We start from the raw sequence: 15,713 nt of genomic DNA on the forward strand, positions 1-15,713 counted from the left end.
CTCTCTGTGCTGGAGGGGATGCAGCTTAGAGTCCGTTTGCTGTCATGTTGTGTTTCAAACTTGCAGTTAAGTGGGTTATGAAATACCATTCTTTGGGGGGAAAGTTGCTTTCAATGGTCTGCTTTTCTCTCTTTTTCCCTGTCTCTCTCCAGGCAGTTGTTCTCAGTTTAAGCAAAACTTGCTTTAACAAAGCTCCATGCCCCTTAGGAAAACTGCTGCATAAACACCAAAGGCATCGGACTCTTGGCTGAAGAGCAGGCAGTCGCATCCCTGCAGGGACCCCCCTTCGGTCAAACTGTTTATGAAATTGTAAGCCAGGCTGTGAGAGAGACGGTCAGGAGGCAGAGGGGAGGGGGAGCTGATTCCTCCTCCCTCTCTGTCTCAAAGTCCTTTTGCTTTCCAAGCTCAAATGCTAGCTGAAATCTGACGCCTGGACTGCATATACTGTGAGACGTGGGCATGCCCTTGCAGTGCACTGATTTCCTCTGCAGCTTGGAGAGCCAGAGCCGCGCCGAGCCTCTGAGCGAGGAGCCGCTCCATCAGGCAGCGAGTGCCACATCCCTGTGCTGCCCACGCAAGGGGCTCCAGTATGGTCCTGAGGCTCCTGCTCCTCCTCGGAGGGTTACTTAGGGCCACCAAGCCTGCGCCCCGCTGTGAAACCGGCCAGGAGACCCTAGGTAAGGCTAACCACCCCAAAAGCCCCCCCCTTCCTCTCTCCTTCCTTCTCTTGGAGGTGGGTAGAGAAAATGGTCCAGCTTCAGGATGGGGAAAGCAGGAGCTCTGTCACTCTCCCCTAGGAATGAGGGGATCAGTTCTTTAGAAACTGCAGACTGACAATGATGAAACTGGGGTTGTGCTTAGGAAGCGTGGATGGGAAGGCAGGCGGTGGTGTGGCTCTGAGATAGAAAAACAAATCTCTGATGTAAGGGGGTGTAATATTCCCCCATCACTGTCTTTTCAGCCTGTGTGTATATGTGACTTTCTATCAATGTACAGAGTTCCCAGTTGGTGGAAACCTCCTCGCTGTCATGGGGAATACAGAGGATTCACCCCACCTCTGGCCTTGCCTTCTAGGAACGTGGTAGTCAGATTGCAAGAAGATGAACTTTCAACCTTCCGTGTGATTTTCTGCTTAAGAAAAAATAATCTTCTCCCTACATTTAGGTCACTTATTTCAAATCCAAAGTATGAGAAGATTTATTAGGATCTGACAGCTGTAGGGTGTGTTTTAGCTTGCTATAAGCAATATGGAATTTGTATGAGCTGATTGGCTGGAAAAGCTGATCTAGCCATTAGAATAAAGGTCAGATAGGAACATGCTGCTAAATGGATTGAAAACTTTTGGTTCAGTAACCAGCCGATTAACGAAAAACATTAACAGTATATTTTTAAAATATGTGGTGTTTTAAATCAAGTTGGCTTAATTCAGCTTTCATTTATGTAGGGACAGTGGATGAGTGAATTCCAGTGTAGTGACAAGGTCTATTCCAGGAAAACTCTTTTCAGAGGGTTCAAACTCAAAATGATTCAGAAAAATAATTATTTTATGGGAATACAAGAAGGGATAATTTAACCTGAAACTGACCTTAATGTTACGCAAGGAAGTTCAGCTATATTTCAGTGCTTAAATATAAACTGTAGACTGTCACTGGCATTGAACTGCTACACAAGGCAACCCATGAGCCATGTACTGCTTATAATTTGAGAGTGCTTTTCCCACGAACATCAAAGTGAGGGCTACCGCAGCCAGAAAGGGTTTTATTTTTGGATAAAGCTGCACAAAGAGAAGCGTTGTAGACTATTTACAGTCAATTACAGGAAGAAGCTGTGTGGTTTGCAGCATGCCCTTTCTCTGTGAGGTATGATTCTGCTCCAGTTCCAGCTGATCAAAGTTTTGCCTTGGGGTATTAATGCTAGCAACCACAAACATAGGGAGCATTGGGGGGTAACTGCTGTGGCAGAAGATTTTGTGAGTGTCAGCAACTGTGCTGTCTTTAGGGGATGGCTTGAGGAAAGGCAGATGATGGAAATACACCTTGCATGTGGTGGCACTGGACCACTGAATATGGCCCTAAATTGATGGCTAGTGGTGGGGAAAGTGAGCTGCCAACATCACTGCATGGTGTGTGATGTAAGGGGCACAATTCATACTGGAGGGATGTTGGACCAAGGAATAGGGTAGCAGCTTGAACAGTAAGACACCTGCCAGCTTTTTCAAGGCCCTTCCTTTTCTAGAGGAGAGATAAGTTATTATCAGACCATATGAAAAGAAAGTGGATGGTGGTGCTGCACATGTTCACAAATCCTCTCAGCATCCAGGACAGTAGGTTACGTCTTCAGCTGTAGCAGTGGGAGTTTCTCCCCTGTTTTGGGATCCCTTCTGCAGATCTTGGTGGATCTCAGTGGCCAGATCTGTGGTGCTTTGCAGAAGGAGACCAGCTTGGAGCTGCTCGTGCAGGAGAGAAGGGCAACAGGAACCAGTGTCACTGTCTGACTCACAGCAAGGCTTGAGCTGGTTTCTGCAGGCTGCCTGGCCTTCTTGGTGATATTTGCTCTGCTGTGACTCATTTTTCTTTTTAAATAAGAAACCAAAATGAAACACAGCTAACAATACCAAGATTCTTACAAAATGCTTTGTGCTCTACTGTTTAGAAAATAAGTAAGTGGTTACTGTCATCCAGCCTCACAATATGGTACAGGCATCACACACCAGGTAGGGAGCTTTTTGAGCAGCAACTGGGAACCATGGCAGTGAAACAGGGCAGATCCTTTCTCCCCAGCTGTATCCTGTATCCTTGGGGATCCGGTAAGCCACTGCCTCCCACAGCGATATGGTGTTACATTGTCCTGTTGCAAGGTGGCACTTTCAGAGCCTGATGGGCTTTACTGGCTTCTTATCCTCTAGTTTAGGTGAGAAAAATACCACTCAGCATGTTTCCCCTGAAAGGTGGCCAGATTTTGGTGGAGACAGTTAATAGCACAGGCTCCTGTTTCATCAGAGTTGCGCGTGTTTCTACTGCTGACATCAGCAGTGGTAATTAGTTAAATGCAGCACTTTACCATCACTGACAACAAAAACAAAAACAAAGTAGAAGCATGTGCCTTGAAACAGTAAAAGCTCGTGACTTTCCTTGCAACTGGGGCCAGCTCTGCCATTGGGATGCTATCAGGGGTCAGGCTAAGGCGGCAAAATAACAGCAGTAAAACCCTGTCTGATCGCTCCTGTTCAGAGGGTGCTTTTTTTGGGAACTTCTGGGGCAGAGATACGCCAGTGCTCAGGTGCATGTGTGGACCCCCAGGGCTTATAAAGTGAGCGGGGAGGCAACACCCGGGCGCTTGACCTGGGACCGGCGGCTGCGGCAGCGGCTCTGGGCCGCGCTGCCGTCTGTGGTGCCACCGTGTGGGCCCTTCAGCTTGTACAGACGGCTTCTGGGGAGACAACGGAGCTGGATCGGGTTTAGAGGCAAAAAGGATGCATGAGCCTTTTGCTCCCCGCTCTTCCTGCCCGAGCATTTGAGAGCTGTTTCGGGTACGTGGTGTTGCCCATCAGATGTCACTTCTGAGGACCGAAGCAGCAGAGGTGGGTGAGCCGCTGGAGCACTGCTCCCAGGGCTGCCCTGGCTTGCACACTTATCACCTTGTTGCCTCATCTTTCACCCACTTTGGCGCTTCTCATCTTCCTGACTTGCTTTGCTCCTTGGCCAGAGATTTCCCCTTCCTGAGGGTCTCCAAGTTTAACCACTGGAGATGGGAGGGAGCAGAGAGGAATAAGAAAGAGAGCTGGGGAGGGAAAATCCAGCAGACTGGGGGACAGGGGTACTGTATTTTCCTCAAGGGCTCATTACAGCTTTTGTGGCACTAGCTCTTCTCTAAGCCATGCCATCGAGTAAAGTTCATTTTCTTCTGGAAAGCCAGACTGATTGAAGAATGGGCTTCACATGTAGATGCTACATCTCCCCCCTCTCCTTCTCTGGTGTTCCCATCTCCATAGTGTGCCATGGTTTGCTGCTAAGTGGCAAAATGAAAAGCTATTGCCTTCCATGAGCTTCATGCTGGCCCCAGCTTCATGGGACCATTTTTTCACTTGCTGTGCACATTTCTAATGCTCATTTCGGGGTGAAACCCACACCTGTGCACACACTCAAGGCAAGAGCCTCTCTAGCTACTGCTGCTCTCATGTGTGTGACTGCACACATCCCCGGCAGTGGGCTGGGGGCTGCTCCCCTGTGCCAGGGCCAGTGGTGCTGGCTGGGTCCCCTGTCCTGCCATGGTTGGCACAGGCAGGTGCTGACAGCAAGCATGGCAACAGCACCATGCTGCCACATGTGGGAAAGCCCAAGCTGTAGGAATCTCGCCTGCTGCATCTGAGATGGATGTGTCCAAGTCTTGTCAAGACAAAAAAATGCAGAGCTAGCGTCTACATCATGCACACTCACAAGATGAGAAATTCCAGCACTCATAAACCTGGTTTTCATCACTGAGTCATATGAGTTTCTCTGGATTCCCACCAACTCAAGTATTTCTACACAATTATTATTTTAGCAATAGTGACTTTCAACTACATATAACATTAGAAATGAGATCAGAAACAGCCACTTACATGGGGAAAGTAATTTTATATTGAAAATATAATACATTGGTATATGCTTTAACTGCTGAAATAGTTTATGTATGATTTTCATCTGAAGGCAAAGTTTTCTTCAGAATACTTGTTCAGATATTTTTAAAGCATGGGTGTGTAAATACATAGAAGTCAAAACTGAACAAGAACCTTACTGCCTTAGGCCACAGCTAGGCTTTTAATAAGATTTAGTAACACTAATGGTTGATCCCCTTTAACATTTCTAGACATTGCCTTTTCCTTCCACGGTCAATTAGTGATTGTTTGGGGGCACTGGCTGGCCGATAGCTACTGTGGTCCCCTTTGGGCTGCCCAGGCCATGTGAGAGCCATCCTCTCCTCAAGCTTGCACCAAATGTTGGGTAAAAGTCCCATGTGCCATTGTCTGAGGAGGGACTGAGTATGGAAGTATCATGTAGAAGTCATGTTGTGAACATGGCGTTTGAGGCTGGTGGGCTACATCCTGGTTTATTTACTGGGCTTTTATGACTGCTGAATCTTGTTTGAACAGCCACCCTCCCAGTTGAATGCAGCTGTCATGGGTCAATGGAATTTAAGGACTTAGAGTTGCTTTGACCATTGCAAAAATAAAACTGAAAATTCAATCCCTTTGTTTATCATGTTGTAACTCCATTTATTTAATTGGCACTATTTCATTTTTGCAGGGTTATAACAGGACACTCCTATCTGGGAGACAATGTGAGATTAAGATACAGATTTAGAATTCCAGTGCTATGAAGATTTTAGTCAAGGCTGTTGAATTAACTGTCATTGTTTTTTGTAACATAAGAACATCACATTTGGCTAAAACTGAACCACCTACAGAAGAACCAGATTTGTTGTTAATTACAATACTTCTCATACTTCTAAACTAATGAAAAGACAGAGTTATGGTAAGGGGCTGGACAGACTGTGTTTAAAAAGGATGAAATGAAGTTCTGGTAAATGTTTTGGAATGGTTGTAGCACCAAAGACAAAACCCTCAATTTTTCAGACATGATCCTCTGTCCAGTTGCATTCAACAGGATTGAACAGTCTCAAAGGTAAGCTTAAGACTCTGTGGTGAGCTATTGAGCTGTTGGCCAAAGCACTTTGAGAGTACTGCGACCTTAGACAGTGGAAACTGAGCTATGGAGATTATATGGTCACAAAGTGAAGCTATAGAGCCATCACAACTCCAGATTACCAGCCTAATAAGTGGCTTCACCCTTCTCCAGTCACCCTGAGAAAAATTTGATCCTTTACACCAGGGATGTCAAACTCATTTTCAGCGGGGGCCACATCAGCCTTGTGGTTTGCCTTCAAAGGGCCGAATGTATTAGCTACATTTATACAGTCCTGAAATTACATTTGGCCCTTTGAAGGCAACCGTAAGGCTGATGTGGTCCCTGGTAAAAATGAGTTTAACACCAATGCTTTAGACAATAGTTGTAGAGATTTCCTGTCCTATTCCACCTTCTCACCCCATCTGTTGTTTTAATGCCAGCATTTCCCAGGTCTGGGCTGATTTATCCTTCATTTGTTGGCCAGACACTGAGAGATGGTCTCAATATATCTCCAGAACATCTTGGTGCACAGTGAATGCATGTCAGCAGCAGCCCAGCCACTTGTGCAGCCCAACAAGTCTTTAGTCAATTTGGCAACTCCAGGGCCATTTTGCTGTTGTTGTTGTTGTTGCTTTTGTTTTCCCAGCTGGAAGTTCCTCCCTTCACAAATGGGAAAACATTTTAGATGAGGCCAAAAAAGGGCACTTAGCAGTTTTTGTTTTAGGATCGTGCTTCTATTCAGGATTTTCAGCTGGGAAGACTCCCTGGAGAAGCACGTACTGGACAGAGAAACAGCTGGGGTGGAACTGGGGATCCTGTCGCTAGAAGTACTGAGTCTGGGGTGGGGACAGATAGGCAGACAGCAATATTCTTCCTCAGTTCTTTTAGGCTCTTGCAACTGCAGCCTTATTTGAGTTGCATCTGGACAGTCAGAAGCAATGGAGAGCTGGCCACCACTGAGTCTGGCTTTGAGCCGTTGCTGAGTGTCACGTCTCAGTGTGCATCTGCACAGATTTTGACCTGTGATCTGCAGGTTCCATGAACTCCCATCATCCATGAGAAACCTTCAGCATCTTCTTGCAGGCCCCAAACCAGACCTGTGAGAGAAACAGTCCTGAAAGTGACTGCAGTGTCATTGCTGTGGGAATACTGTCGGTAGTTCAATAAAAACAGGTGTTTAACCAAGTGCCAGGCAGCGGGTGGGTTAGAAAAAGGCTGATTAACAACAAACACCGGCTTGTGTCTTCCTGCTGTGGTGTTGCTCTGCAAAGTGAAGGCAGATTAGGCAGTAATCTCTTTCAGGTGCTTTCAGGCTTCTGCATGTGAGGGAATAGGACTAAAGCAGGGCTTGTCTCACTGCCTGCATGTTGGACTCCTGCCGGTTTGCAAACATGTCACTCCCCTGGAGCAGTTACTACAATTGCTGGAGTGGAACATTAGTAACAAGAATTCAGTTCTCTACTTACAAAAGCTTTGATGTGTCCCAGAGAAGGAGTTAACCACGTGGGCTGCTTTTTGCATGTGCTCCTCTCTCCTCCGTTTTTCCTGGAATTCCTGCTCTGTGGCTGGGGATCTTCTCCACTTCTGCCTCTGCATGTATGCCTTAGAGATGTATTATAGCTGCCTTCTCTCCTTGGCTTGCTTCTTGGCCATGTTCCCCCTTAGCCAAGCTACTCAGCTGCCTCATTCTTCTGCCAGTAGTGCCCTCAGTCCTTCACTCCTGCACTTTCCTCCCCACTGTTCCGATCCAGTGTACAATACTGTAATGGCTCTTGTCCTGCTCTTGTCCTTATGCTGTTGCCAGGACCTTGCTCCAGAGGCAGTCTGTGCTTTGCCATTTGCAGGTGCTGTTGCAATATTTTGCAAAATGGTACAGCTCAGCAGTGTTTGCATACTACTGCTGATATTAAGTTTTGTCTTTTTAGTGTTACAGAGCAGATTACCATTGCAAAGTCTGACTGTGTAGAACCGCAAGGAGAGTAATGCTAATGTGATCAGCAACTGAGATGCTTTGTTTGGAAAAGCAGAAGTTTTAACTATAAACAAAGTAAAATGAATACATATGTCTTCCAGTTTAAAATACTATTGTGAGAAGCCCAGAAAGCTGGTAGGGGGTGTGCTGGTCTGCACAAGATAAATTATCTAATCTTGTTCGATCTGTCAGTCATAACAATGCAATTGTGTAAGCCTCACTGAGTGATTTAGATACTTTAAATTTAAGACGGACCCTTGGGCTTATTGCATATCCTCAAGTGCACAACTCTCCTGTTGGCTTTGCTTTTGAAAAGGCAAGCGGCCAAGCCATGGCACTGAAAGTAGCTGTTGGGCTCTATTGTCTGGGTTAGGGTTAATCACAACAGTTTGCTGCTTGCAGTGCTGAATCATCAAGGGGAAAAAATGTAAGCTTGGCAGTAAAATATGTATGTGCTGCATTGTAGATTTTCAAGCTTGCTTGGCAAATTAAAACCAGAAGCGTATACTATAGAGAGGGCTCAGAAAGCTTGAAATGGCTTTTCTCCTCTTCAATAAGTTATTTTATCTATAATCTTAAATAGAAGCTGTGCTGCTGAAAGGACTTTTGTAGCTCTGGTGGAATAGCTAAAGTACAAAAATAAACATAAAAAATTCAAAAGGCTGTTCTGGGTCAGGAAGAAAAAGGTCTCTCTGTACCAACCTGCCCACAGATAAGACTATGAGAAGAGGTGGCACTGTCTTCCTCTGAGCCCAGTGAAGCCTCTGCTTAAAAAATGAGAGAGGTTTGAGCTCTTTCAGGCACATGACAAACAGCAGCTCAAGCCTACCAAGTTAATTTAGAGAGCTGAGAATCTCTCTGTATATCATTGCCTGTCATTCTTCTAATGAAAAAGAAAAAGGGAGTGACTGAGCTCTTCTGGCATTTCCAGAGCTTTGACAATATGAGCTGTAACAGGTGGGGATGGGGCTTTGCTGGTCATTTCTTTGTGCAGAGACCCAGACCCAGCGGTGCAGAATGTGCAGCTGCATCTCAGGAACTGGCCTCGGAGATTTTCCTGCTGCCTGCTCTCCAGGCAGGCTCTGGCCCAATTACGTGCATCCACACGTATTTATATAAGTACATACACTGCAGAGTTATCTTTGGCCCTTGCAGAGCTGCACCCTCCAAAACATACGCAAGGATTGGCATTAGGAAACATAGGAAAAGTCCAAAGACAACATCAGCACACATCCACATTTAAGACACACTATAAAGCAAGATCTGGTATAAGCCAGACCTTTTCTCTTTTGCTTTTATGTACATTAACTCCTGATAATCTGAAAGTTCAAGATGTTTCACATCTGGTTGTTTACAAGACAGAGCTGTGGGTGATGTATGGATTATATGACAGCTTTCACGGGGCTGTGTGGGGAGAGGTGTTACAGTTTGGGCAGAGCTGGACTCTAAGATGGCAGAAGCAGCTGCAGATGTGTCTGGCAGAGAGAAACACATAAGAAAACAGTAACATATGCTGCAAAAATGTGAGGGTTAGGTCCAAGTTCAGGCTTAGTTCTAGGTTTAGGACCTGGGAGGAAGGAGTCAGTTTTGCAGCTAGTCAATGAGTGAGTCTTGGTAGCTCTGAGTTTGTGAGGGAAATCCTGAGGCAAAAGTAGTGGAAAAGTGTTATCCTTTATTGAAGAATCACCCCCTGCTTAACACATACTGAGATTAACAACTTTGGTTGTCATGGGAAAGGTTTATATGGATTTGGGTTCCTCATCTAAAAGATAAACTTATCATCATCAGCCAATGCCTTTGTTACTGAGTAATAGCCATATTAATAGATCAATAAATACATTGCCTCTCCCTGGAAGTATGGTAAAAATAACGAAGTATAGAAGCCAGGTAGCAATCTGAAACCAGATCTCTTTTTAGCTCTCCTATGCTAACATCTACTCCTGCTCACAGAACAATCCAGTCCTTTTGTGAACCCAGCTACCGCATATGACTTAGCAAAGTTTCACGTGTCTCTTCCATCAGGTATCCATTGCTTCCCAGCACCTTTCCCTCTGGCCAGCTGGGCAGAAAGAGGCATCTGCTAAATGTGGCAAGACTGCTACTGCTGCTTGGAGAGCCAAAGCAGGGGGAAGCATCCGCACCGTGCCCAGACGCCGCCTGCTGCATTTCCCCTTTGGCTTCCTCTGCTTGTTCCAGCTTGTTGCTAGAATACCTTTTTGCTCCAGCTGAATAAGCAGAATACTGAGACACTATTGAGAATAGGTTTGTGCCACGTATCAAACTGACTGATGGGTATAGCACTACTGCACAGTAATAGCAGTCTGGAAGGTTGTGTGTGCTTCAGTTTTGTTATTTGATCAGTGCATGTTAGAGAGACAAACAAATAGGACATTTGTAGCTTGGTCACAGAGCCAGCAAAGGGGAAATGGCTCTTACCTTTGAGTAAACATGAACAGTTGTGGAAAGACCATTCATAGTCCCCAAATGAACCCATGAAGTTGTTGTGGGTGTGATTTAGTTAGGATATAAGACAATCCAGATTCAGGGAGGAAGTGGCATCCAATTTTATCAGTGGGATTAATTGCTGGAGCTCTTACAAGTGATCACTCCTTTCTCTTTCCCAGCTAGCAGTGTACAAAATGCTGTTCTTTGATTATCCCCACATGTAAAATTACATACAGTATCTGGCTGAGATGAAGCTTTTTTAGAAATGCCTTGACCTTAATAACTAACTCACTGAGGGAAACACTGAAATCCTGTAACAGAAGGCACCGTTGATGAACCAGGTATTGTTTATTGCTATTAGCATAATGTACCAAGCCAGGAACGGAATTTATGTAGATGTAATTTCTTCCAGCTTGCTGCTTACCAAAACTTGTTGGTGTTGGACATGGGCTGTTTCTGCAAGTTCAGACCTCTCCTTTATTTTATGAGGTAATGTGAACCAAGGAAAATTCATAATAAAGAACCAGACTAATTTCCAATTAAATATCTCCATCCAAGATAAAATTCCAAGGTTAGTTTTGTCCTCATTATAATGATTTTATTTTGGCTAAAGAATGATCAACTCATTAGCAACACATACGAGGATGATTATGTTTAAACAAATATGCTGGGAGTAGAAGTTTAAACTTTCCTTAGTAGGAAAAAAAAAATCCACAAACATAATGAATTTGGTCTTATGAGGAAAAAACTTCAATTCACCGAGCAAGAATCTGGAGGCCTGTCCCCACCAGTGAGAATTAGAAGAAACAGCAACATAGCTGGATCCCCAACACATCGCAAGGAAAACAGACCTGATTTAAAAATTTAGATTTAAAGATTTAAAAATCTTGCACATAACATCTGAGTTCTGTGAGGCACTGGTGAAAAAACTCCAATACCTTGGTAGCATTATTTCCCTTTAGTTGCCAGTAGGGCAGAAGGGCAATTTGGAATCATTGGCTGTAGGAGCAAAAGAGGCCTCTCCTGGGTCATCAAACCATGTTCCATCAAAATCAAAGAGCTTGGTTTATTTGACCTAGCAAATAGGAGGCTGAAGGGATCTGATTGCTTTCTGCAAATACGCGATGAAGGCAGGCATCGGGGAGCACGGAGAGCTATTTAAGCTAAAGGACAATGCTGGCACAACAACACATAAACTGGCCAGAATACTTTAAGGCAGGAAATTAAAAGGCAATTTCTAGCTATTAGAGGAGTGAGCTTTTGGAAAAGCTTTCCTGTGGGAGTAGTTGGGGAGGGAAATAATTACTTTTAAGATGTTATTAAAAGGATTATAAAATGCAGTTGCTAGAGATAAGATGAAGTAGGATGGGGAAGAAATACATCCCCTCATATCCACCAAAGGCTTAATTCCTTAAAAGGAAGGTATGCACAGCATTATGTGGGACCAAGAGATTTGTTAGGGTAAGATCCATAAGGCATCTTGGTATGTACAGAGGACTCATAGACTTTTAGACTAAACCATGTTACCAAAGACCTGCATTTGCATTAGTGAAATTTCCTAGACACCTAGGAAATTTTTAGGCATGCCTAGAAATATTGTCAAGTTGTCAGGGCTGGGTAGTTCAATGTCTTTTTCAAACATAAACCTGATTTCTTACACAATTACACTTCAGATATATTGCTGAGTCCTCTCTTTTTGAAGTGGATCAAAGAACGGCTGGTCAGTGTGTTTGTTCCCTGCACCTGATCCCTGCAGTCTCTCCTGTCTTCTTATTAAACTCCATTTCCAACCCTTTGCCTGGGTGAGGGGTATATGAGGCTCCAAATGGCAGGGACTGGTGTGAGACCATAGGGCAGAGGGGCTCATGTGTCTAGGGTGCAGCAGCTGGAGGGACCAGAGTGCATGTGCCTTATGCATGTATGTCAGGCTGTGTATTTGTGAGCAAACACCAAGCTGGACTAGCAGTGGACAGGCAAAATATTTGGGAGCTGGATATTTGAGCGGCTGTGATTCTGGGCTGGATACTCAAGAGACCAGAGGGTCTCAGAGTTTGCTGCTGGAGGGACAAGGAAAACCAAGCCAGCTATTGGGAAGACCACAATGTCTGGGGTTTGGCTACCCATGAGACACTAGGTCTGGCCCAGACACCAGAGAGACCAGTGTGTGTGTCAGCACATGAGGCAACTGGGAAATCAGTGGATCCATAGGCCTAGCTGCTGGGGAATCCAGTATGTCTAAGCAGAGCTGCTAGAGAGATACACCTGTACTTCTTTTTTGTCAATGGTCTTTCATCCTGATTAGCCAGACAGTGGAACAGAATGATGTTTTTTGGTGCTGGCTATGTTTGCCTGTACTGTGTTTTCTCTTTGTCTGTAAATGTAATCTGCACCTTTTGGGAAAATGTGCTTATCCCTGGTATGGCTGGATCTCAGGATGCAGAGCTGCAGCAGCCTCTGTGGGGCTACCAGTTTGGATAACTCTTAACACAAGGTGCCATGAATACTTGCCCCATAATGCTATTTTTTTCTTCTTTATTTGCAGGTCAATGCCAAACTGTTCAGAAAGGTATGATGTGACTTTGCTTGCTCTCCTTGGAGAATCTCGAAACCTTAAGTATTTCTTAATTATTTCCTGACAAGTTTGTAATGTTGGTGCTCTAGTAGGTCTTGTTGCTAGAGAGATGATCTCTTTCATACAAGGTAGAATTTTGCTGCTGTGATAATGGTGTTTGTTACCAGTCAGAGACTTTAGCAAGAGAAGGAGGCTCAAACTGTAATAGCCAGTAATTTTATGACAAATCTCTCAGTTACTTCCTTTGCACCTCTGTGTGGCTAAAGGTATCGCCAACATTTATCTTTCCTAAGACCTCTTAACCTGATTTCTTAAAATGTATTAGGTTTATGTGAATATATGTGTAAGCACATTTATGGTCCTACTTGCCTGAGAGTCAAGTCCCAGAATAACTTTTGAACCCTGTGAGCAATTTCAATCAAATTACACAGAGGGGCTGCAGTTTCAGAGATAATAAACTCTTGCAGATTTTGTGTGGCCAATCAAGGAAGAGAGATATGTTACTGAAACCTTCCCCACTGAAAAAAAAAAACCAAACAACTATGTGATCTCACACCTCATCAGTGAGTCCATACCGAAAGGGGAGAGACAGGATCACAACTACACTTTAGTCGGGAGTCTGAGTTTCCCCCACATTAAATACCAGCAAATTCACACCTCAACAGGGGATTTTTCTCTCTTATGGATTCTCTAGTATTTAATAAGCTCAAACTGTATTCTTAATTTAAATCAAGTAAGATTTAATTGTCTATGAGACAATTTCTTTTGGAAACCTGGCTTTATTAATTTTGGTGGTTTCCAAGCTATATGAATTCCCTTGTGCGCCAGGTACTCCAGTGTTTTCTGGCCAGGGATTTGCTCTTTTATTGCTGTTCAGGTATTGAATTAATAAAATAAATCTCATTTTAGGAGCTGTGCCTATCAGTCAGATAACTCCTGATGCCCCATAAAATTGCCAGGTACCATCCGAATTCTGAATGACATCTTGTGGTGGTTGCAACCCCTCCCTCCTCCCAGGCCACTTGAGCACCTGGATACCCAGGCAAACAGGGCATGTCAGGGAGAAAAAATTCCCATTGTGCAAGTGCAGTGAAATGAAGCACTGAGGCAATCCCTGTGCTCTCAAAACTCCTGCCAAATGGGAAAAGACCCTCCTTCAGCCTGAAAAGGGCAGCAACCATCAGTCACTCCTGACAGCCTAATACACCTGTGGCTCCCTGATACCTGGACCATAGCCCGAGCAGTATGGTACAGAAATATATTATCTGAAATGTTCTACACATAGATAAATGGTAGAAAGCACCAGAAATTACCTCATCCTAAGTATGGCCACAGTGGAAATTTACTGATTAAAATCAATGACCTCGCAACCCTATAAATAACGACCCTAAAGTGAGACCTTTGCGTTCTCCTGGATCACAGCGGGCCGTGACCAGAACCCCCTTCTGATGGGTACGTCTGAAAGAGCTGACTTCATGAAAACTCAGTAATCATCTGCTGATGATTCCATGAGGATCCAAAGGCCTAGCTCAGCACAGTGTGCCAGTAAGGATAGATTTCTTGAGATTCAAAAGTGCTCATTGAGAATGTCACTAAAATGAGTAATTTGCTAAACTCAAGAGGAAATTTTAACAATAGTTGTACCCACACATATATTACACATATATTCACATATCCACGAATTATGAGTGTTAGTGTGTGACTAAAGTGTGTGTGATTGATAACCCTGTATGTGTGTGTATTTTATTCCCATATTTAGGTATGGGATTCTGTGTATATTATTTATCTCTTTCATAAGTATAGTGTGATGTTGCCAGCATCAAATCTTTAATGAAGTCACTCGATTGATTATAAAAAAATATTGTGTTGCTTTAAATCACTTTATTCATCACATGTTGATTATGAATTATTAGAAATCATATATTAAATATTTGATCTACCTCAATAAATCTCAAATTGCTGCTAAACCAAAGTAGTTATAAATCTATTCTGCAAAACATCTATTTGCATCAAATTGTTCACAATCTCCAGACAAAACATACTTCCCATCTTCTTTCTATAGGTGGGTTTAGACATCAAATTCATTTGAGGGTATTTTAAACTGCCTCTAGTCTATCTGTGAACAACAACAACAACAAGTTCACAGAGAGTGTCATTTGTTGTGTTGTCTTTGAACTATTTAGAGTGTCAATGGAGCAAGTTATTTTTCACATGTTCCTCTCCTTTCCATAGCAAAATGTGTGGACATCACCTTAAGTTCTTGTACTGATGTTGCCTATACTCAAACAATGTATCCTAATTTCCTGGATCAGAAGACTCGAGAAGTGATTGAGTACAGCTCAGAGTACATTCTCATCAGCGTGCTGCACAACTTGCTCCAGGGAGAATGCAACCCAGACCTGAGGCTCCTGGGCTGCTCAGTGCTGGCCCCACAGTGTGAAAAGGATAAAGTTATAAAGCCCTGCAGGCATGTTTGTGAAAACCTGAAAAAAAATTGCCTCCCTGCTTTTGATGCAATAGACATGGCTTGGCCCTACTTTTTGGACTGTGACCGCTTTTTTGCGGAGGAAGAAGAGGGATGTTTTGACCCACTGGCAAAGCTGCGAGGTAAGGGAGGAAGCTCTGATGATGAATCTTACTTGTCTAGGTGGGAACAGTCTCATCTCACTCAGCTTGACACGTCTATGGCACAAAACCTCCCCACTTGTCATCTCAGCTTGTCGTCTTTATAGACACCTGTAAGATGTGATTCATTTTGTTCCACCTATTTTAAACACTTAATTAAACTGTGCTCAAGAAGCATCTGTTTCTCTCCCTCATATACAAAGAGCATCGAGACAGGCAGCTCACAGGTAGATGTTTGGACTGCCAACGTGCATTTAGATAAGCCCTGCCCTGTGTGATAGCTGTCTGTATATTTGAAACATTTTATTTTAAAACTGAATCTTTAATGCACTTATAAATTCATGACTGCTTGACAAGCTTAACAGCTCATTAAAATAATCTCATTAGTGATTGTCATGGATTTTTGTTTAGATGAAGAAGATCCAGATAGTTA

The 15,713-nt window shown here is 43.8% G+C and overlaps 1 protein-coding gene across 1 annotated transcript in view; it reads left to right on the top strand.

Moving 5' to 3' along the window:
* Nucleotides 1-418: 418 nt before the first annotated feature.
* The window catches only part of CPZ (carboxypeptidase Z), a 36,183-nt gene continuing 20,888 nt past the window's right edge, over nucleotides 419-15,713 (top strand). Inside the window, exons 1-3 of the mRNA XM_082051114.1 lie at nucleotides 419-677; nucleotides 12,626-12,649; nucleotides 14,888-15,262. Coding sequence (XP_081907240.1) covers nucleotides 590-677; nucleotides 12,626-12,649; nucleotides 14,888-15,262 — 487 coding nt within the window. The 5' untranslated portion in view covers nucleotides 419-589. The remainder of the gene's footprint in view (nucleotides 678-12,625; nucleotides 12,650-14,887; nucleotides 15,263-15,713) is intronic.

The sequence above is a fragment of the Streptopelia decaocto genome, assembly GCF_964273445.1.
Source record: "Streptopelia decaocto genome assembly, chromosome: 4".
NCBI lineage: Eukaryota > Metazoa > Chordata > Aves > Columbiformes > Columbidae > Streptopelia > Streptopelia decaocto.